Genomic DNA, 22,461 nt, shown 5'->3' on the forward strand with positions numbered 1-22,461 from the left:
GACCAGGGTGGGAGGGAGAGCTTCTTCCAATACTGACATTTCATCCTGGTTCTCTGGGTATCAGCCAGGCCACTTCTCCATTGTTTCCCCCAGCAGGGGCACACCTGGTGTCCCAGAATGTGGCCACCTGCGCCAGGGTTTGGCACAAAGGAGCCAATCAGACAAGCCTACATCCCAGTGATTCCCAGGTCAGAGGAGACTCCAGGGAGCAAGCTTAGAATAAAAGGCTTGCAGACACCCTTGAGCAGAGGGTACGTTGGGACTGGAGAAGCGATCGATCAGAATCTGTGAGGCGTGGGAGGGAAAGACTGGGAACCGGTGAGTTCCATCTTTACAAATCATCGGATGCTTTCCTTTTACCGAGGAAGAACTGAGGGCTCAGAAAGGTTAAGGATCTTGCCGCGCTCACACGGCAGAGATTTCGGGTTTCCTTTGCAGCAGATCTGACTCCCACCCGAACTCTTTCACGCATCCCTGGAACTCCCTTAGGTCGTTGCGGGACCACGGGCAGCGTCTATGCAGACCACTCTGTGGTTCCTTCAGGCTATTCCCTTTCCCCCCTTTCCTGCTCCCTGGGAAAATATCCTGCTAGAATCGATCCCAAGAAAGATCCTGAGCCTCAACTGTCGCTTTGTATACTGATGAATTTTGAGACAGGGTCTCTGTAGAGACAGTTGGGTCTCGAACTCTCGGTCTTTCTTAGACTACAAGGGCATGAAGGACAGCAGTCATTAGGAAAGTCCGGTGCACACTGTCTGGAGGTCGGGAATGCGGCTCGGCCCCTTTAAGTCCAGCCTGGGAACGCCCCGGCAGGCAGCACGGTTCCGGCAGGCAGCACGGTTCCGGGATCTGCGGCTGGGAAAGCCTTTGCTGCAGCGATCTCCCGGCTCCTGTCCCCGAGGTGCCCCGCCCAGCGCTCCGGCTGCTTCCTGGCGCTGCTGGGCCTCGGTGTGGGGAAAATGAGCCGCATCTACCACGACAGTGTCCTCCGCAACAAGGCGGTGCAGAGCGTGCGACTGCAGGGGACCTGGGACCCCGCCGCCCACCAGGGGTAGGCTATGCTCCGTCCACCTGGCTGCTGGCCAGGGCTGGGCTGTGTTCTGTCCTCTTGGCGGCTGACCAGGGGTGGGCTGTGCTTCCCCGCCACTGCTAGCCAGAGGTGGACTGGGAGCATCCCTGGGGCCTGGGCTCGAGCCTCTGTCGAACTCAGAATCTGATTCCTGCTCAGAGATTGATCTGGGGCGGAAGGAACGTTGGAGGTGAGAGAAAAAACTGGCCACATCTAGTTTCCAGGTCGCTCTTCTCAGTGTCCCTGACCGCCATGCCACCATACACCGGGAAGACAGATATACTTGAAATTCCCGCCGCCTACACTCATATCCCCCGGAGGGACTCCAGACTCCCAAATGCAACTCCAGAGGCCGTGCTTCGGTTACCACCCCAGGGATCTGAACTCTAGTAATTTGTCATGATGCACCATAGGTGATCAGTGCGTGGTGTGACAGGAACAGCAGAGGGAGGGTGGGAGCATCAGGAGGTACAGGCCTTGTCCAGGGTAGTAAGCAGGATGGACAATTCCATTTACAGTCAGAAACACCAAGTTACACTATGTGAAAGAAGCCAGTCCCAGAAAGCTAAATACCATGTCATCTAGGAAGTGGAATCTAGAGTCCAACTCATAAGGTTTTCAGTGAGGCAATTCTGAAGATATAATGTGTGCATAAATTTGTGTGAATCATTACACAATGTGTGTACATATCAAGTCATCTCGTTAAATGCCTTCAGTATATGCTGTCTTTGGCAGTTAGATGTTTTTAGAAAGAATTTGAGAGGAGAAAATATATAAGGCAAGGAGTCTTGGCCTAACATTCTTCCACTATCTGCTTAGACCCACTTTTTCCTCATGTTGATGCTTCCAAAGACAGCCCAGGTCCCAGGTTCTACTTTTGTGAACACTATCCTTTGGAAGTGGTAAGGGGCAGGTCTGGTCACTCTATACATTACCCTGTGATCTTAGCTAATCCCCCAAACTTCTGAGACCCTAATTTTCTAGCTGTATGGTGACAATAACCGTTTCCCTGTGTTGATGATCATGTAAGAATGAATGGGAAACAGGAACACAAACGTTCTTTAAGATAGGGGAAATGTCTCACCAGTGATGAAGGTTTGCTGCTCTTCAGAGGACCCAAGCTCGCTTCCAAGTACCTGCACCAGGGGGCTTAAAACTGCCTGTAAGCCCAGGCTGGGCTTGAACTGACGGCAATCCTCCTTCCCAGGTTCAGGGATTCCAGGTGTGTGCCATCAAGCCCAGCTCTTAAAAAGACACTTTCCATTTATTAACTACTTAGTAGTTTACAATCCCCTTTGCATTTGTGCTCTTAGGCCAGCACCAGAGGGGCACAGTGAGGCAGCTGTTTTCTCCTCATTTGTGGATAAGAATCTTGACGGTCTGGTCACAATAATTCCCACTCTGTGTGTGTGTGTGTGTGTGTGTGTGGTGGTGGTGGGTGCATCTCTTGGCCTTGGCACAGCCTAGAAGGTTCTTTGCAGGGATGGAGGCTCTGATAGGGGAAGCAGAGAGTGGTGGCTTCACAACAGGCCCCCCTCAGAGACAGGTGAATGAAGTCAGGGATGAGACTTGTTTCTGTCTCAGTGGAGATTCTCACCCAGGTCACTAAACCCTAGTGTGGCTTCCTGAGGACTGACAGAAACCGCCTTGCTTCCTTCTCACCCCCAGGGGAAATGGCGTCTTGCTGGAGGGAGAGCTGGTGGATGTATCTCAGCACAGCATCTTGGATGCCCATGGCCGGAAGGTGAGGCTGCATCCTAGGTGGTACTCACAGGGTCTCCTCCTCCTTCACCTATGTGACATCCTGTTGTACTGGGTTAAGACATGGAATCCAGGCCAATCCTGAGGGGCTCATGGAACATATTGCCACAGCCAAGCAGGACCAGTAGAAAGAGGACTTTTAGAGCCCTTTAGTGTAGCAGACAGGAAGGAATACATGGTTTGTGCAGGAACAGCCTCTGCTATATCTGAAAGAACAGACCAGACCCCAAACCCAAGCTAGCTTGAATACAGACTAATCACTGACGTCTGGGCCTGCAGCTCTTGTATGGATGGCCTTCTGTCTTTGCTTCACAGGCTCCTCAGGTTGTGTTCACAGCCCACACATCCCAGGTGTCCATGACTACTCCTAGGGTCATCCTGTACTAGCCCATGTCTCCTTTCTGAGCATTAGTTCTGTACTTCTGCCCTTCAGATAGTCTGGATGTGCTGAGCATACTGTCTCCTCAGTGCTTGTTCTCAAAACCTCAGGTTAGCATCAGTGTTGGGCCTTCTCAAAGTGGGCAGAGGCCAGGTTCTACACTCAGCCTATGCTTTTTTTTTTTTTCCCCCCCGAGATGGGGTTTCTCTGTGGCTTTGGAGGCTGTCCTGGAACTAGCTCTTATAGACCAGGCTGGTCTCGAACTCACAGAGATCCGCCTACCTCTGCCTCCCGAGTGTTGGGATTAAAGGTGTGAACCACCACCGCCTGGCTGAGATAGGGTTTCTTTAAGCTCTAGTTCTCCTAGAACTCCATCTGTAGACCAGGTTAGCCTTGAACTCAGAGATCCACCTGCCTCTGCTGGGATTAAAGGTACGTGCCACCATGCTGGGCTTCAGTCTATGCTTTTGTATTACATACACTCCATGAGAGCAGTCTCCACAACTGGCTCACTGTTTTCATGCCCAGAGATCTTGCCATACTCTCTGCTCCTTAGCTTGTAGGTCAGTAGGTAGGCATACCAATCTGGAGCCCCCACCCAGCCTGCCCAGGAGAGCTGTCCCAGTGTGAAGCTGGCCTGCCTCAGCTGGCCCAGCACAGGCAGGTGTTCACACAGACCCTTTCCAAATGTGTCTCTTCTGTCCTTAATGTGTGTCCCTGATGACACACAGGGCAGTAGCCCTGCCAGCCACTAGCCTTTGAGCCCCTGGCTCCTCCCTGATCCTCCTCCTCAGGTAAGCAGTGCCCAGGCAGCCTAGTTCCTACCCAACCATTCCCTTTCTCTCTCTCATCCTCTTCCTCTTTCCATGGTCCTCCACAGGGCCCTTAGCTATTCCTCTCAAATCTTTGTGCCTCATTTCCTACCTTCTGGTGGCCCCCAGTTAGCCCTCTGCTAACTCATTTTCAGAAAGACATCTCTGGCATATTGTAGCTGCCCCCAAACCTTTCTTACTTACCAAAGAAGATCCAAATTTCCAATGGCAATTTGAGGCCCATCTAAAACCCATCTCAGCTGCTTTCCAGCTTGGACTGCCAAGGGGCCTCTCAGTGATCCACACGCATTGCTCAGATGTGCCCATGGCCTCTTGACTGGCTCAGGCTTTTTTTTTTTTTTTTTTTGGCAGAGGATGACCTTGAATTTCCGATCTTCCTGCCTCTTCCCCCACAGTGCTGGGATCACAGGTGCACCACCGGACCAGGTTTATGTAGCACTGGTGTTCAAACCCAGGGCTTGGTATACGCCAGACAAGCACCTGACATCCTCAGGCCTGTCTCAGGCCTTTGGTGCTCTTCCTACACCCTTGTCCCACACCTGCAGGTGGCTCTGCTCTTTGCAAATTCACCTTTCGTGGTTGTCCCAAAGTCCCACCTGCTTCTCCCCTCTCAGGGCACTGTTCCTGCCTGTGCCTGTTTTGATTAGAACACCTGGCCAATAACTTCTCAGTGCATTTCTTGCTTTTCAAGTGCTTCCTCCTCCATGGTGTCACAGGATCCCTGCAATGTCCCTGAAAGGAAGCATCATGTTGTTCCCACATGATAGGGGAAACTGAGGCATGGGAGGGGTGAGGTGATTTGCCGCAGTACTGTGTCTGGGAGCAGCAGAGTGACTGCCCTCCCTTAGGTCCTCAGTGTCCTTTCCGTGGCATGTTGGCAACATCCCTCCTGCCTTGTGGCATTTGGGTTATGTTTTTTTGGTCATTGGTTGTGTGGAAGCCTTGGAGGCCTTGTGTTGCCCTGCCATGGCTTGTGTGGCATGTGATGTGGACAGGTACTCTAGTGAGTATAGGATTAGTGTAGAATGATGGGATTCTGAGACAGAGGATGAGGTGGGCAGAGGATGCATGGAAAGCCTGGGCTCTGTGTGTGCGTGTGCGTGCGTGTGTGTGAGCGTGTGTGTGTGTGTGTGTGTGTGTGTGTGTGTGTGTGTGTGCGCGTGCGCGCGCGTGTGTGGTGTTTATATGTGAATATGTCTTTGCTACTATGAAGGTACTTATGGTGTGTGTGCGTGTGTGCGTGTGTGCGTGAGTGTGTGTGTGTGTGCGCGCGCGCGCGCTCAGACTGGGGTGGTGAATGAGGTAGTCTCCTCACCCATTCTTTGCTTCACCCAGGATCGCTACTATGTCTTGTATATCCGGCCCAGTTGTATTCACCGACGTAAGTTTGACCCCAAGGGAAATGAAATCGAGCCCAACTTCAGTGCCACCAGGAAAGTGAACACAGGCTTCCTCATGTCGTCTTACAGTAGGTATCCTGGGCGTTCCTTCGCCAAGAGGCTATTGGACTGTGTCCTGCTTGTCTCCTGAGACCCTTGACCTCCCCCGACCGGAAGTGGCTTCTCAGCACAAGAGGCTTTGATGCTGTTTGATGCTTGAGCATCCCCCTGCTGGATTCCTTCCTGCCTCCCACTTACTCAGAGAACTCCTCTGTGTCCCACCTTGGTCCCTGGAGCCAGGCTGGTATTCCCAATGGCTTCCATTTCCTGAAGTCTGGCAGAACGTTCCACAGACGTGGCTTTGGGCTCTATCAATGTATGTGGAGACCAGGCTGGGTCCCAGCAGTCTCTCATCTCCTGTTCAGATGTTTGCTGTTGGCTCTTCATCTCCTTGTATTTGTTACTTTTAGTATGAATGAGCTTTCTTGTTGCGTGACAAAATGCCCTACAAAATCGACGTCAAAGGAGAAGGGTTTGTTTTGATTCACACAGCAGGAAAGTGCCGACAGCAGAACTGTTGGGCAAGCTGTGGAGACACTGTGCTGGGGGCTGGGAGTAACCATGCGTGCCTTCTGCACCTAACAGACAGCCACTGCCCTGTGTGCCCCACCACCTGCGGGTTCGGATTTGGATTCCTTGCTGAGCTGCTGAGCTCTGCCAGGGCCAGCCTGGAGTAGGCCAGTAGACGGTGTGGGGACCACAAGCTGGCTGCTGGTTCTAGAACCCGAAGGAACCCTGTTTGGCCACAGAGTCTCATTTGAAAGGCAGAACTGTACTGTGAGTGTTTGAAGGCTGCCTTCTCTCTGTCTTGGTTTTTCTCATCTCTGAGATGGGAATAACAAAATCACAGACCCTTGCTGAGGGCTGGCTCCAGGCCAGACACTGTGCTAAACTCTCTACTTGCTTTTTTTTTTTTTTTTTCTTTCTTCATTTGTACTGCATGTCAGTGTTGTCAGATTGACACCATTTCCATCCCTATTCGCAGGCCCAAAGAGAAAGCTCACTTGCCCAATTTTTGGTAGAATTCAGACTTGTTCCAGGTAGCCTGGCTCCAGTGTCCAGGTCATACAGCCTGTGCTGTAGAATTATGTGACGAGCCCTGGCAGGAGGGATGCTCTCAGTGAAAGCTTCCTCTCCCGGCTTACTAACACTGCTGTACCATATGCTCTACAGAGACAGAAGCCAAGGGGGACACTGACAGGCTCACACTGGAGGGGCTGAAGGGCCTGGTAAACAAGCCGGAGCTGCTGGAGCTGACAAAGAGCCTCACCCCAGACCAGACAGTGGCATTCTGGATGCCTGAGTCAGAGATGGAGGCCATGGAACTTGAGCTGGGGACTGGAGTGCGGTTAAAAACTCGGGGTGATGGCCCCTTCATAGGTGAGCAGTGTGATTCATTTTGTCTGTTCCTATGGGGCAGTGGTTCTCAACCTTTCCTAATGCTGTGACTTTAATATAGTTCCTTATGTTGTGGTGACCCCTAACCATAAAATTATTTATTTGCTACTTCATAACTGTAATTTTGTTGTTATGAATTATAATGTAAATATCTGATATAGAGGATATTTGATGTGCAACCCCCAAAAAGGACCGAGACTCATAGGTTGAGAACCACTGCTGTGGAGGTTCCTGGCTTTTCTTCAGAGGCTCCTCATCCCTGTTGCTTAGAGCTATGGGAAAAGGCCAGGTCTGGCCTTCCAGAGGGATGTGACCTGTGATCTCCAGCCTTACTCCTAAGTCTGTGGCCAAGTGCCCTGGGGCCATTAGCCTGGGCACACCATATGCCGGGATACTGTCCAACTCCTTGCTTCCTATGGCTGGCCCCTGCTCTCTAGTGCGTTGGGAGTCCCACTAAGAACCTTAGTAGCCATCCCAGAAAACAGAGCCAACCCAGACTTAGAGGACTCCACCAGAAAGGATTGCCTTAGCCTGGCTAGTCCACCACAAGAAGAAAGGCCATTCAACTTCTGTTCTTTCAGATTCCTTAGCCAAACTGGAGCTGGGGACAGTGACCAAGTGTAATTTTGCTGGTGATGGAAAGACAGGAGCATCCTGGACAGACAACATCATGGCCCAAAAGTCTTCAGAGAGGGCCACGGTGGAGATCCGAGAGCAAGGAGACGGGGCAGAGGATGAGGAATGGGTAGGTCACGGGGACAGCTGTGAACCTGGACCTGGTATTGTGTCTCTTGGTGGGAGTTTTGTACATACAGGATATGGTTGAAGTAGAGTAAATTGAAGGCAAGATAAGTTCTGTGTAATTCCTGAGACTCTGTTAGCATCAGGGAAATTCCCTCATGGAATTATCAGAGGGTGACAACCTGAAACATTTCTTGCTGGAGGAACTGAACACAGAGCCCCAGAGATTTATAAAAGCAAGGGTGGGAAGGAAAGATTTTAGGAAGAGCCAGGGACTGTCGTTAAGTTTCGAAGTGTTTCTCCTGAAGTGATCCGTTAGTCATGGGGAGGTCATTGAGCAACCAAATGTTTTTTTCCTCCTTAGTCTGGACTCCAAAGCCTGAAAAGTGGCTGAATACTAATCTGATTTTACTAATGTTTCCTGTGCTACCCTACTTCGTTAGCACCCTAGTTTATATGTAGTTGTTTACCTGAAGTGTGTTTCACCTGAACTGATACCAAAAGCCTTAGAGCATTTAGAGCAAAGAAACCACAGAAAAATTAGGTGTTCACCTCAGAGAGGACAAGGACAACTTTGGCCAACGAAGGTCAGGGCAGGGCATGTAGATGGTCTGGGCTCCCTTCTGTGTCAGTAAAACTGACAGATGGTGGATTTGCTGGGTGGGCTCTGGGATCTGCTCTGATGTGAGGCCAAGGGCTGAGGATCCCGTGGATACCACAGGATCACACCTGTCTGAAGATTGCCAGGAGACTTTTATGAAATATTTTCTACTCACTTGACCATTTTGTGTGTCTCCAGGATGACTGAGGTGCCTCTTCCCACTACCAGCATCTGAGATGGTGTCACTGAGAAGAGGCCATACCTACTCCCGCCGTGGAGAGAGCAGCCTGTCAAGATGAATACCATTTAACACACTATGCTGAGATCAAATCCAAGACCTCAAGACTCACAGAGGGTCTCCAGGCTGTGGCTTTTGTATGCGTGTGTCCCTCTTTGGATGCAAGGCTAGCTCTCCTAGACCTCTCTCCAGTGTTCCTTTCCCTAGGTGGTGGACTCATACTAGATGAGTTCCCCAAGGTACTTAGTCCTGATGCACAATTAAGGAATGTCCCTGTGTGACATAGAGGGGCTTTGTGGGTGGGCTCCTCCCATTCTCACCATTTTCTCCTTTCTTTCCTGTGCCATACTTCTTCTTGTGCCTCTGTTCTCCTGATCTAAACCTCCCTGGTCTCTTCTTCCCCACCCTACACCCAGGGTACCACTTGTTTATTTCTGTTCTGCTCCGTGTCTCCATGGCTTCTTGCCTTAGACCTCTGTCTTAGGGTTCTTACCACTCTGATGAAACACCTTGACCAAAAGCAAGTTGGGGAGGAAAGGGTTTATTTCACCTACCATTTCGTCTAACAGTTCATCATCAAAAGCAGTGAGGGCAGGAACTCAAGTAGGACAGGAACCTGGAGGCAGGAGCCAATGCAGAGGCCATGGAGGGTGCTGCTTCTGGCTTGCTCTTTATGGCTTGCTCAGCCAGCTTTCTTATGGAACTCAGGACTACTGGCCCAGGGATAGCACCACCCCCAATGGGCCGGGCTTTCCCCGATCAATCACTAGTTAAGAAAAAGCCTTAGAGCCAGATTTCGTGAAGATATTTACTCAATGAAGGTTCTGTCCTTTCAGATGATGCTAGCTGGTGTCAAGCTGACATAAAGCCATCAAGCACAGACCTACCTGACTGCTCGTCTGGAAGGTGCTGTTCTTGGGAAGACTAGCAGCCTTTCCAGCTGTCTGGCTGGTTCTCAGGTCTTGACTCATTCCAGTAGGCCAACTTTAAAATTTTTATTTATTTTTAATTTTTTATATGGTGCTGATAATCAAACCTAGGGATTCATGCTTATTAGGCAAGTGATCTGCCACAGCCTATACCCACAGTCCAGGACTACATTTTTAGAACCACTATTTCTGTTATTGGAGGACTTTTTATTAATGAGTGAAACTTCGGGAAAAAAATTCCTCCACACTGCTGGGTTCTTGTCTGGTATTAATGGTCTTCCAGCTGAGCCACCTCCTAGAAGACAGCCTTTAGTCTTTGGTTATGAACCTTGCCTCATTGGGTAGTGTGCCCCTGCTCAGATCTGTGAGAAAATCTGGAGTGGAGGTCTACATGTCCTGAGTTTAATTCTATGTAGACATGGCAGGTGTATGTATCCTGCTTGATCCTGGGAGGAAGGGGTGCAAAACAGGAATTACCGAGTCTTCTTCATGTGCCAAATGCAATGCCAGATGCTTTCTGTGACCATGACCGGCACCGACAATACTGAGTTTTTCCTATGCTAGTACTTACGTTAAGTACTTGGAGTATTCTGTCACAATGCTCCTATGATGTACACATGATTAATATCCCCCTCTTTTTTGGTACATAGGCTGAAGCTCTGTGAATAGTATGTATTGCCAGAGAAAGGAATTTAAACCCAGGCAGTCATTACCAAAGCCTACAGTTCTTCTTTCCTTCCTTCCTTCCTTCCTTCCTTCCTTCCTTCCTTCCTTCCTTCCTTCCTTCCTTTCTCTCCCTTTCTGTCTGTCTTTCTTTGTTTTTGAGGGAGGATCTCATATATTTCAGGCTGACCTTGAACTTGCTACGAAGCGAAGGATGACCTTGACCTTCTGATCCTCCTGCCTTTACCTCCCCAGTGCTGGGTTATAAGCACACATCCCCATGCCTGTTTTATGTGATGCTGGAGCTCACACTCAGGGCTTTGAGCTACATCCCCAGTCCTAAAGTCCACATTCCCCCACACATCCATTTTTGCTTTTGTTTTTTTTTAGACAGGGTTTCATTATGTAGCTCTGGCTAACCTCAACTTTATTACGTAGACCAGGCTGGCCTTAAACTCACAGATTTCTGCCTGCCTCTGCCTTCTGAATGCTGGGATCAAAGCCCACATTTTAGATTACTGAACTCCTTTGCTTCCACATGCAAGCTACAGAGAAGGAAGAGGGGTTCAGGGAGGTTAGACAACTCTCCCAGTTCCTAAGTGGAGGATCCAGGATTCCAGTCCAGAGCTTCCAGAGGCAAAGCTCTTGTCTCTTCCATTGTCCTTGCTTCCTGGGACACAAAAGGTTTTTGGATACAAGGGCAAATATCCAAAATATTATCCTATTTTGGATATGCTGCTACAAATAGGGTATCTGGGAACATTGGGACATCTTACAGCCTACAGCTCTGTGGAAACCCTGGCACAGGCCAGCCCTTCACTGTCCTGAGGCAAAGGGCTCTGGGTCTTGGACTTTAAGGAAGGAAAGTTCATTCATTGTAGCTGGAGTTCAGAGGGTAACATAGCATGGGAGGCATGTTTGAGATGATGCTAGATACTGGGCATGGCAATTTCATGCTTACTAAAGCTTTCAGGACTTTATCCTACTGATCCGGTGGAGAGGTAAGGGCTGATTCATCTATTTTGAAGCTCAGTTGGGTGAGAGGAAATGGGGGCAGTGAGCTTCTGCTGGAGTCTGCTGCACAGTCAGATGAGAGGTTGTCAGTTTGCTCTGCAGCAGAGACACAGTGAGGAAAGGGCTCATGCCCAGAGGTGTTTAGGGAGCAGAATCAACAGGCCCCAGGAGAGAGGAAGGAGTCAGACTCTGGTGAGTGGAAGTGTTGGGTACATACAGTTGTTTACAGGAGCCCACCCTGAGGCTAGGCTGAAATTAGACTCCTGGGGGAAGGGAAACCATGTGTTCTGTAGATAAGAACAGGACATGGTGGCTCCCAGTCCTTGGGAGGCAGTAATATAGAAGGGTTCCCAACAGTTTGAGGCTAGGCTAGGTTATAGATTGAGACCACACTTCATAAAAGCAAAGCCAAAAACCATACAAGCAAACAAACAAAATAAAAGGGACAGCAAGATGGCTCATTGGGTAAAAGTGATTCCCATCAAGCCTGAAGCCGAGTTTGATTCCCAGAGCTTCAACAACAGACTTCAGGCTTAGTGGTTAGAGAACCTGAGTTTAAACCCTCTTCCCAGGATAGAAGGGTGCTTGGCTCAGAGCTGTGCGGGAGGGGTGGGGGGGAATGGGACTGGATGGGACTACTGGAGTTTCATCTAGGTACCCTGAATAGGTGGGAAAGACCCACAATTTCACTGTCCTCTTGATAAGTGCCATTCTCTTGGTTCTTTACTATGTCTTCATGTAAAATTGGCCTTCCCCTTCCCCATTGTTACTGTGTAGTCACTGTCAGTGCACAGTCATATTTTTTGAGACTGTTTAGACCAGGCTGATCACAGGCTCATGTGCCTGCTTTTGCTTCCACAGTGCTGAGATTAAAGGTGTTAATCACTACAGCTGGCTTCTCATTGTGGTTTGAATTATTTAGGAGCAGGTATCGAGAGTCACAAGGAATCTAGGCATCTTTTGTAAAATTCTTGCTATATTGCCAAGTTGCTTCCTAAAAGGGTTGTTCTAGACTGCAATTTCAGTACCAATGGAGGAGAGAACTGATATCATACTATTGCCACAACTGGGGATGAAGATATTGAACAAATGTTTGATGAGGTGAAAAAATTGTAAATATATTTTAATTTTCCTTTTCTCCTGTTTATAGTGTAATTAATTTTGTTATTTCCTGCATCTACTTTTTGTTTGTTTGTTCATTTATCAAGATGGGGTTTCTCTGTGTATCCCTGGCTGCCTTGGAACTCGCTCCGTAGCCCAGGCTACTCACAGAGATCCGCATGCCTCTGCCTCTTGAGTGTTGGGATTATACACACATGGAGGTCAGAAAACAACTTGCTGAAGTTTGTTCTCCCATCATGTGGGCTCTGAGGATCCAAAGTGCCTTTACCTGCTCAGAAATCTCATTGGCCCCTGCATCTATTTCTTTAGTTACTCCCTTTGAAGGCTGATGACTTTTAACTTCTGCCTCCCCCTCCTGTCTCTACCTCCCAAGTATTACAGGCATGTGCCATCACACCAGCCTTCACATAGCGCTGAAGCCGGAGCTCCAGGCTTTCTGAAGCACTCTAGCACCTGCGATGATAAAGCTACATCCCTAGCTTTATCATCGTTACACATTATTTGTTACTATTGTGCTTGTGTGAGCATAGGTGCATATGTGCTGCAGCAACTATGTAGAGGTTACACACAATTTTTTGGATTGGAGTTGCTCCCAGCACTCCTATTAAGTGGCTCACGGCTAAGCTTCCTGTAACTCCAGCTCCAAGGTGCCCTCTTCTGGTCTCTGAGGGTACTTGAATGCTTGTGCTCATATGAAAACACACACACACACACACACACACACACACCAGAGAGAGAGAGAGAGAGAGAGAGAGAGAGAGAGAGAGAGAGATACACGGATTTAAAATAAATCCTTAAAATTATTTTCCTACAGCTGGTCAGTGGTGGCACATACCTTTAATCCCAGCACTTGGGAGGCAGAGGCAGGAGGATCTCTGTGAGTTCCAGGCCAGCCTGGTCTACAGAGTGAGTTCCATGACAGCCAGGGCTACACAGAGAAACCCTGTCTCAGAAAAAAAATTAGTAAGATTGTTGTGTTATACTTCAATATATCTCCTTTTAATTCTTTAATAGATTTGGGGTTTGCGGGGTGGCTCAGCAGGTAAAGGCACTGTCAAGTCTGGTGATCTACATTAGATCCCTGGGACCCACGGCCTGAGAGAACTGACTCCCAAAGTTGTTCTTGGACTTCCATACACACACACCATTACAGGTTGTACGTGTCTTCTCCCCAATAAACGTGTAAGTTAACATACTTCAAACCATCCTAGTTGGTTTGAGTGGTTTTAAAGCTAGTTCCTTCTTGTCACCCTGTTTAGAATTGTCTTTGATATTCCTGCTCAACATTTGAATCATTTTGTCACACTTCAAGGCAATTGCCATTTGAATTTTTACTTTAACCACCAGAATGCAAGTGGTGGTGCAAGTCTTTAATCCCAGCACTTAGGAGGCAGAGGCAGGCGAATTTCTGAGTTCGAGACCAGCCGGGGCTACATAGTGTGAACCTGTTTCAAAAACCAACATATAAATAAATAAAGAAGAAAACAAAAGGTATTACCAGTTCGAGACCAACTGTACCTTTTGAATGGGATAGCATGAATGATCCCTTGTGATTTCAACTTTCACCATCTAAAGGAGAGACTGACCATATGCACGATTAAACTTTTGCCTAATTCACTGCAGCAATACTGAAAAATAAAGGCCCAGTTTTTGCTGGCCCAAGGTTAGGGATGGAGAAGAAGCCACACAAGCTCCTTCCTGGTCCCTCAAACTGGTGCAGCTGCTGGAAGGAGTGGCCGCCCTGGATACGGGTTACCGACGCGGTTGGCTCCGCGATGGAACCAGAGTGAGGGGCCCAGTCCGGGATTCACGTCCTAGCCAGGTTCGGATTGGTAACCAGGCTGGGCAAGGCGACCTTGCTCCTCGGCTTCCACACCCTCGTTCCCCAGGCGAGCCTCTCCAGGGCGCCAGAGCGGCCGGACCTGTAGGTGCTCGGACCCCAGGGCACCACGGTAGGTTTCCGGGGGCAGTTTTCAGCAGGACACTAACCGGAAGTACCTGTGTTGTGGCGGAAGTGGGAGCTTTCTTGGAGCAGCTGGTGCCGAGAGAAGCGGGACCAGCAAAGATGATTCAGGCGATTCTGGTTTTCAACAACCATGGGAAGCCGCGGCTGGTCCGCTTCTACCAGCGTTTTGTGAGTGCGGCCCGGCCCGTCACGCACCCGCGTCCATTCCCCTCCCCTCGGCTCGAAGCAGCGCTCGCCCACACCTCGGGCTCCAGCACCGTGCATGACCCACCACCCCTGGTCTTCTCTACCCTCCCTGGGTCCCGGCTTTCCTGTGCTTCGTGACACTTTCCCTTGGGTCGTAGGCCAGACACGGTACACAGTGTAGCTCATTGAGATCTTGGGCGACAAAACCACTGTCTCTAAGCCTTTTTTTTTTTTTTTTAATCAATGAGAGTAGTTTTGTGATGGTCGGGTCGTTGGGTTCTAAGTTTTTGTTTTCTCAAGGTGGGGAGAAGTTCTTTCCTGGAATTATTTGCTTCAGCGTTGGCTAGGACTTATTAGGGTTGGGCTATCCTTTACCCAGTAAGGTTTCAGAAAGTGTCTTTAAAAAATTGGGGGTAAATGAAGTATATTCTAAGCTGTCAGATGTAGTGGTGCACACCTAGAAGCCCAGGAGGTGGAGGCGCTAGATGAGGACCTCAGAGTACCTAAGATAAGACCGTTTAAAGCCAGCTTGAGCTACACCAGACCGTATCTCAAGAAACCAAATAACTAAGCAAATGCCTGTCACGAGATGGCTCAGCAATGTTCATTTCCTTTTTCCTTTTTTTTTTTTTGTTGTTGTTTTTTGTTTTTTTTTGAGACAGTTTCTCTGTGTCGCTTTGTAGACCAGGCTGGTCTCGAACTCGCAGAGATCCGCCTGCCTCTGCCTCCCGAGTGCTGGGATCAAAGGCGTGCACCACCACCGGCAGGCTGCAATGTTCATTTTCTACAAACATTTCCTTTGTGAAAACGCAAACTTGGTTATTTTCTCATGTCCCCCAACATAACTGAGAGACTGGTTAAACCCGAGAGGGAATGGAATCAAACCATTCAGGCTTCGGCTCCACCTTTCCCACTCTTGTGAGGGTTGGTAAGCTGAGAAATGCCTCTCGGATTTTTATTTATTTTTTATCATAAATAAATAATTTGCTTTTTAAAATAAGATTTTCAAATTACATTTTTAAAAAAAGAGCAGTTAATATAAGTTCAACTTGGGTGTGCATTTGTTTCTCCTATTTTCTTTCTTTCTTTCTTTCTCTCTTTCTTTCTTTCCCTTTTTTTTGGTTTTTTGAGACAGGGTTTCTCTATGTAGCTTTGTAGCCTATCCTGGCACTCACTCTGGAGAGCAGGCTGGCACTCACAGAGATCCACCTGCCCCTGCCTCCTGAGTGCTGGGATTAAAGGCGTGCGCCACCAAAGCCCGGCTCTGTTTCTCCTATTTTCTAAGTTACTAAGATTACAAATGACTATACAGTTAACTTACCATATCACAATTTGAGAACTTTCTTTTTTTTTAAGATTTTATTTATTTATTATGTATGCAGTCTTCTGCCTGTATGCCGCAGAGGGCACCAGATCTCATTCAAGGTAGTTGTGAGCCACCATGTGGTTGCTGGGAATTGAACTCAGGACCTCAGGAAGAACAGTCAGTGCTCTTACCCTCTGAGCCATCTCTCCAGCCCGAGAACCTTTTTATCTCTCCCTTAAAGAAACTCCTCCCTGTTAGCAGTCAACTCCCTGGCCATAAGCAAGCCCTTACTTTCTCTTCAAGTTTTTGGGCGTTTTATCTAAACAGAATCATAATAATGTATGTTCTTTAAAAAATCTTTTACATATAAAGACTTCCTAAAGTTTCATCTGTATTGAACCACGTGTATAAATGTGTTCTTTATTTATTTTGAAGATAGTTCTTATTAGGTATCTCATGTTGGCCTGGAACTGGAGATCCCTCTGTTCACCTGGGCCTGGTGGCAGAGGTCTATAATCACAGCACTTAGGAAACTGAGGCAGGAGGATTGTGAGTTCAAGGCCAACCTTGGGTACGTAGTGAAGACCTTATAACAATGAAAACAAATCCAACAACCAGCCACCTAAAGAGAAGAAAAGATCCTCTACCACAGCCTTCCACATCCCAAAGTTATAGGCATGCCACTGTGCTGTTCATTTCATAGTTTTATTTCCCATCATTTGCTGTATCTAGCTTTTATAAATAATGCTACTGTGATCATTCATGTGTTGAGTTTTAGTGTGGATATAGCTTTTCATTTCTTTTAGTGGCAGAATCATTAGGTCACATGATAACTCAGTGGTAGACATTTTTAAGTAGTTTATTTTTATTTTATGTGCATTGGTGTTTTGCCTGTATGTATGTCTCTGTATGTTGAGTCCTCTAGGACTGAAGTTACAGAGAGTTGTGAGCTACCGTGTGGTTGCTGGGAATTGAACCCAGGTCCTCTGGAAGAGCAGTCAACCTCTCAGTTAATGGCTGAGCCATCTCTCCAGCCCCAATGGTAAACATTTTAAGAAATTGCCAAAGTGTTTTCCAAGTGGTTGTACACTACTATCAACAATGTATCAGAATTCCAGTTTCTTCATATCTCCTCCAATTTCTGTCTTTTTGGTTTGTTTTTGTTTTCTGAACTAGGGAGTGAGTTCAGTGCCTCCCTCCTTCTAGGCAATTTTCTACCACTGAGCTATATAATCCTACCCATGTTGGCTTTAATTAAAGGCATTTTAGTGGATGAAAATGAATCTCCTTTTAAAAGGTTTTGATGTCTGTTTCCATAGTGACTAAGGATGTTGAGCACCTGTCTTTTCTTATGCTTATTGGCTATTTGTATATCTTTGAAGATGATAGAATTGTTTAAGAACCTCTTGAGTGAAAGTCCCTTGAAAATTGCAATGTGCTAAAAGATAGGAAGGGTTGCTAAACTGACTGGGGCACATAAGCAGTCTGCAGTTTCCCGTTTGGAATTAGTAGGTCTTATTGGTTCATATCACCACCACATCCCCATTTTTGCCACTTCCACCTGTGGTTGGATGAGGGGCTTCCGTTGAAATCATGTTTTTGTCATTTTAAAACAGTGCTGATGCTTAGTGTGCTTTGTGCTTTTGAGCACACAGAGTTAATCTTTGACAACATACTAGCAAATGTGAGCTTGGTGTGTTCACATGGAAACCAGGAAGATAGTGATTGATTTGTTCTAATTTGTGGGCCAGCGATTAGCAAGTTTGCATCCATGGATTCAGTAGATTCTGAGAGCCTTTAGAGCCCACACTGAGCCAGCCACTTCCTTAGAGATTATTCCTGGTTTTTGTGTTGTTCCCACCCCCATACTAAGTAGTTTTTAAATAATGGCCATCTTAAAGCTAAGTGCAGTGATGGAGAAAGAAAGGGATTCATTTTTTAAAATGTGTTTTCCTGACTAAAGAAGATTCAAGCTGAACATTTACTTCTGCTGTGCTCCAGAGTGTGGTCCCCCAAGACTGGAAGCACTGGTGTCCTGTGGGAGCTTGTTAGAACTGCAGGCTCAGGCCCTGGCCCTGGCGTATTAAAGTAGAACCCGTGTTTCAACAGCATCCCTGGCTGTTGATTCAACACACATTATGGTATGAGAAAGCCATCTCACATTAATAGGTTTTTGTTTAAAATTGACTTATTTTATGTGTGTGAGTGTTTTGCCTGGGGATGTGTGTGTCTACCACACGTGTACCTGGTGCCCTTGGAAGTCAGAAAAGGGTTTTGGATCCCTTGGAACTGGATTTACTGATGTGATGGTTGGTTGTCAGCCATCCTGTGGCCTGTGACTATGGGGAATTGAACCTGGGTCCTCTGTAAGAACAATAATTAATGGCTGAACCAACTCTCCAGCTCCTGATCTAGAGTTGTTGTGGGTTTTTGTTTGTTTGGTTTTGGTTTTTAAAACAGGGTTTCTCTGTATAGCTTTGGATGTCTTGGAACTCACTGTGTAGACCAGGCTGGCCTTGAACTTTCAGAGATCTGCCAGCCTCTGCCTCCCAAATGCTGGGATTAAAGGCATTTACCAACACTACTGCTCTCTCTTCTAGAGTTTTTAACTACCTAGTTTCTGTCCGGTTTCTCCCTTATCCTTTTTGTTTGTTTTGAGACAGGGTCTCACTTTGTATCCCTGGATGACTTGGAATTTACTATGTAGACCAGACTGGCCTTGAGCTCATAGAGATCCACCGGCCTCTTGCTGATATTAAAGTACTACTACTCTGCCCCTCCCCTACCCCCTTTATAAGTGAGTCGTTCACATCACAGTTGAGGTTTCCCAAGATTATAATGACTATTAATTTAAAAAGTTTATTTGTACTTTTGTTTAGTTGCTCAAGATTCAGATCTGTGAATACATCATTTTCTGTTTTTCCCAATTGTTGGTGAGCAAAACAACATCTTATATGTAGTACTGGTATTAGAGTAAAAAAAAAATCACCAATTTATTTTTGAGACATGTACATGATTACATCTTGACCTTCACACAGTGCTGGAACTTTGAGATTTGTTAAAAAAAAAAAAAAAAATCAGAGCAGTGGTGGTATGCACCTTTAATCCCAGCACTCAGGAGGGAGAGACTGGCAGGTCTCTGTGAGTTGGAGGCCAGCCTGGTCTGTGATGCAAGTTGCAGGACAGCCAAGGCTTCACAAACCCTGTTTCAAAGACCAAATCAAGCAAACAAAACAGAACTTGAGGGTCTTTGTAAATTTATGGATTCTGATTCCTTGTTTGACTTGCAGCTTGTCTGTAAGATAGCAGTGGTTTGTAGCTGAGATACCTAGGTCAATACCCATAATCCCAGTAGCCTTTCCTTCCCAAAGTCCTTCTCTGCTCTCCAAGTGCTTACATGTGATCTTTTCCAATTGTTGCCAGGGTGGAACCCTCCTTTACATAGCCGTCCTCATTGATAGGCACACTTTTGCTCACTTGCCCCTGACTCGGCTTTCTGTTGTTGTTCCATAGCCAGAAGAAATTCAACAGCAGATTGTTCGAGAGACTTTCCATCTGGTCCTCAAGCGAGATGACAACATCTGTAATTTCTTAGAAGGTGGAAGGTAAACCATCAGCTTCAGGTTGCCAACCCCAGATCCATGCTGCGTGGCCTTTATTGCTTTTGTTTCTTCTGGTACATTCAGGGGTCAGTGGCTACCTGATGTAGCCTAACCTGTTCTTTTTTTCCTGGTGTGTGTGGGAGGGGGTGTTGTTAAGACTGGGTTTCTTTCCTGCCATTGGTGGCACATGCCTTTAATCCCAGCACTCGGGAGGCAGAGGCAGGCAGATGTCTGTGAGTTCGAGGCCAGCCGGGTCTACAGAGCTAGTTCCAGGATAGGCTCCAAATCTACACAGAGAAACCCTGTCTCGAAAAAACAAACAAACAAACAAAAAAGACTGGGTTTCTCTATATAGTCCAGACTGGCCCTCAACTCAGAGGTCTGCCTTCTACCTCACGAGTGCTGGGACTAAAAAGGTGTGCACCACTACACCAGACCCATGTTACCTGTTCTTAGCATGTGTATTCAGGGAGACACCTAGTTCTCTTTGGGAAACACTTGCATTACTGGGCTTCAGCCATCACTCTGAATTTTTTTTTTTTAATTTTTATTTTATGTATATCTCTGTGTGGTTGTCAGAACCTTTGGAACAGAGTTATGGACAGTTGTCAGCTGCCATGTGGGTGTTGGGATTGAACCTGGGTCCTCTGGAATAGCAGTCTGTGCTCTTAACCCCTGAGGTATTGTTCCAGCCCCAAGCCATCACTCTGATGTTTGGGTCACTGGCAAGATAGGTAAAGAGAAAGGTAAAGGGTGAAGTCGAGTGGCTTTAAGTTCCTCTTCCTAACTTAGCTGTAGTTCATGTGGTAAGTGCCTGCTCTGAGAGCTCAGCCTTTCTCTTTGCTAGGCCCATTTTCATTCTTTGGTGCAGGGGTTCTCTGATATGTTTACTGCAGATTTGATTCTCAACTGTTCTCTACTGTCTTCCACAGTCTCATTGGTGGTGCTGACTACAAACTGATTTACCGGCACTATGCCACCTTGTACTTTGTATTTTGTGTGGATTCCTCAGAGAGTGAACTTGGGATCTTGGACCTCATCCAGGTATGTGTAGTCATCAAATAATGAAAGCAACTTTAGAGTTCACACAGGGGTTTTGAGTAAACAGCCTGGGTTTGGATCCTTTTTTTCTGGTTTCCTCATTGACGTTGGTAAGGGTTGCCAGATGTCCACCAGGTGGCACCCTGTGAAAGCGTCTGAGCAACCCTCCAGGACTCAGCTGTGGACAGTGGTTTCTACCCAGCCCTTGCACGTCCAAAGCTACACAGAGAAACCCTGTCTCGGAAAACAAAAACAAAAACAAAATTGATGTAAAGTGAGGACCAACTGACCTCCACATGAAATGCATCCTTCTTGAGTTTGAGGTAAAGAAAGCATTGACTTTCCCGTTTCTGCAAAATCAGCTAGAACTCACATAGTTAAAGGAAATATAGGTGGCAATTAAGGTTGGTGTTTGCAAATGAACTTATGGAGTACCTGATACCGATTCCAATAGAAGTACAGAATCGGACCAGCAGTGGTAGTGGGTTCTGGCACTACCGGCACTCTGGGAAACAGGCAGGAAGATCACTGCCAAGTTCAGAGTGCCACCTGGTCTACATAGTGAGTTCCAGCCAGCCAATACTACTTAGTGAGATTCTGTCTAAAAAAAAAAAAAAAAAAAAAAAACAAAAAAAAAAAACAAACAGAAGTTGCAAAATCATAAAAGAAAAACATCTAAAGTCATATTTGAAGTAAATACAGCTTTCCCTTGTTGAGAGGTCAGGCAGCCTCAAAGGTGGAATCTGGACCAGATGTGAAGGCAAGTCCAGTTCTACCAGGAAGCCTTCAAGAGCCAGGAAAGGAAAACTCAAGAAAGAAAGTAAAGGACTAAGTGTGTTGTGTTTCAACACTTAGTACTGGCCACTGAGTGAGTAAAACTAACAATAGGTCAGTTCTTCACCAGCTTAAAATGCCACATTATTTAAAAAAACAAAAACATTGTATTATAAATGTGTATATTTAATTAATTAATTGTGTGTGTGTGTGTGTGTGTGTGTGTGTGTGGTGTGAGATACAGAGAGAGATAGAGAGAGGTGTATACAAGAATGTGAGTGCCATGGTGCAGGTTTAGAGGTCTGTCTCATTAGGATTTCTGTGGCTGTGATAAAACACCGTGACCAAAAGCAGTTTATGAAGAAGTGGTTTATTTAAGCTAACAGTTCCATCACTGGGGGAAGTCAGGACAAAGACTCAAGCTGGGCAGGAACCTGGAGGCAGGAGCTGATGTGGAGGCCACCAAAGAGTGCTGCTTACTGGCTTGCTTGGCCTGCTTTTTTTATAATCCAAGATCACTATCCCAGGGGTGGTACCACCCACAGTGAGTGAGCTCGGCTCTCCCATCAAGAAAATGCCCAACATGCTTACCCATAGGCCAGTGTGGTGCCTAGCTTATGTCAAGTTGACATAAAACTAGCTAGAACAAGGTCACAACTATCTTGTGGGAGTCGGTTCTCTTCCTCTACTCTGTGAGTCCTGGAGAGTGAACTCAAGTTGTCAGGCTTGTCAGCCATCACCTTTACAATGAGCCTGCCATCTTGCTAGATAGCCCTATGCTTTTGTTCTTTGTATTACAGCATTTGAATTCTTCAGGTTTTATGACAAATTCTGATATATGAGAAAAAATCAGTTCCTGTCATCACTGTTTTCTCAGAGAATTCTTTCATATTTCCAGAAAAATTGATTTAGAATATTTAAGTGAAGAACTTGCCAGTTTGGTAAAAATTTTCCAGTATTTCTTTTTTTCCTTCAAGACAGTGTTTTTCTGTATAGTTCTTGCTGTCCTAGAACTAGCTTTGTAGACCAGGCTGGCCTCAAACTCGTTGATTGGCTTGCTTCTTCCTCTTGAATACTGGATACTGTTCCAGCTTTAACTGCTATTCTTTTTTATTTTTTTTTTTAAGTTTTTTAAGATTTATCTATTTCATTTTTATGTGTATCAATGTTTTACCGGCATGTATGTCTGTGCATGTCTGATGCCTCCTGAGGTCAGAAGAGGGTGTTATATTCCTCCTGGACTTGTAGTTATGGATAGTTGGGAGCCATCATGTAGGTGCTGGGAATTGAACCCAGGTCTTCTGCAAGAGCAACAAGTACCATATCTGCAAAAACAACCACTGAGCCATCTCCCCAGCCCATAACTGCTGTTCTTAAACAAAATATTGTTAAGGTGAAA

General features: G+C 46.8%; 2 protein-coding genes across 5 annotated transcripts in view; both read left to right on the forward strand.

Annotated features, from left to right (window-relative positions):
* The first annotated feature begins 839 nt into the window (after positions 1–839).
* LOC100753100 (actin related protein 2/3 complex inhibitor) lies at positions 840–12,202 on the forward strand. 2 transcript variants are annotated; one of them, XM_027408221.2, is made up of 6 exons: positions 840–1,051; positions 2,738–2,813; positions 5,378–5,510; positions 6,655–6,861; positions 7,461–7,624; positions 8,420–12,202. In XM_027408221.2, the coding sequence occupies exons 1-6, from the start codon at positions 960–962 to the stop codon at positions 8,426–8,428; spliced, it is 681 nt and encodes a 226-aa protein (XP_027264022.1). In that variant the 5' UTR covers positions 840–959; the 3' UTR covers positions 8,429–12,202. The 2 variants fall into 2 exon arrangements, with proteins under 2 accessions (XP_027264022.1, XP_027264023.1); XM_027408222.2 differs by lacking the exon at positions 840–1,051 and adding an exon at positions 1,105–1,259.
* Positions 12,203–14,186: 1,984 nt separating this feature from the next.
* LOC100754298 (AP-3 complex subunit sigma-2) overlaps positions 14,187–22,461 on the forward strand; it is a 46,916-nt gene continuing 38,641 nt past the window's right edge. For all 3 annotated transcript variants that reach the window (XM_027408223.2, XM_027408225.2, XM_027408224.2), the window contains exons 1-3: positions 14,187–14,321; positions 19,159–19,250; positions 20,180–20,291. In XM_027408223.2, coding sequence (XP_027264024.1) covers positions 14,253–14,321; positions 19,159–19,250; positions 20,180–20,291 — 273 coding nt within the window. In that variant the 5' untranslated portion in view covers positions 14,187–14,252. The remainder of the gene's footprint in view (positions 14,322–19,158; positions 19,251–20,179; positions 20,292–22,461) is intronic.

The sequence above is a fragment of the Cricetulus griseus genome, chromosome 3 (genome assembly GCF_003668045.3).
Source record: "Cricetulus griseus strain 17A/GY chromosome 3, alternate assembly CriGri-PICRH-1.0, whole genome shotgun sequence".
NCBI classification, from domain to species: Eukaryota; Metazoa; Chordata; class Mammalia; order Rodentia; family Cricetidae; genus Cricetulus; species Cricetulus griseus.

Excerpts from the sequence above, each read along its gene's own strand:
- LOC100753100 (XM_027408221.2), top strand. The coding sequence starts at position 960 with ATGAGCCGCATCTACCACGACAGTGTCCTCCGCAACAAGGCGGTGCAG. Across the intron at positions 2,814-5,377 it reads TGGATGCCCATGGCCGGAAG|GATCGCTACTATGTCTTGTA; the intron begins GTGAGGCTGCAT and ends TGCTTCACCCAG. Across the intron at positions 5,511-6,654 it reads CTTCCTCATGTCGTCTTACA|AGACAGAAGCCAAGGGGGAC; the intron begins GTAGGTATCCTG and ends TATGCTCTACAG.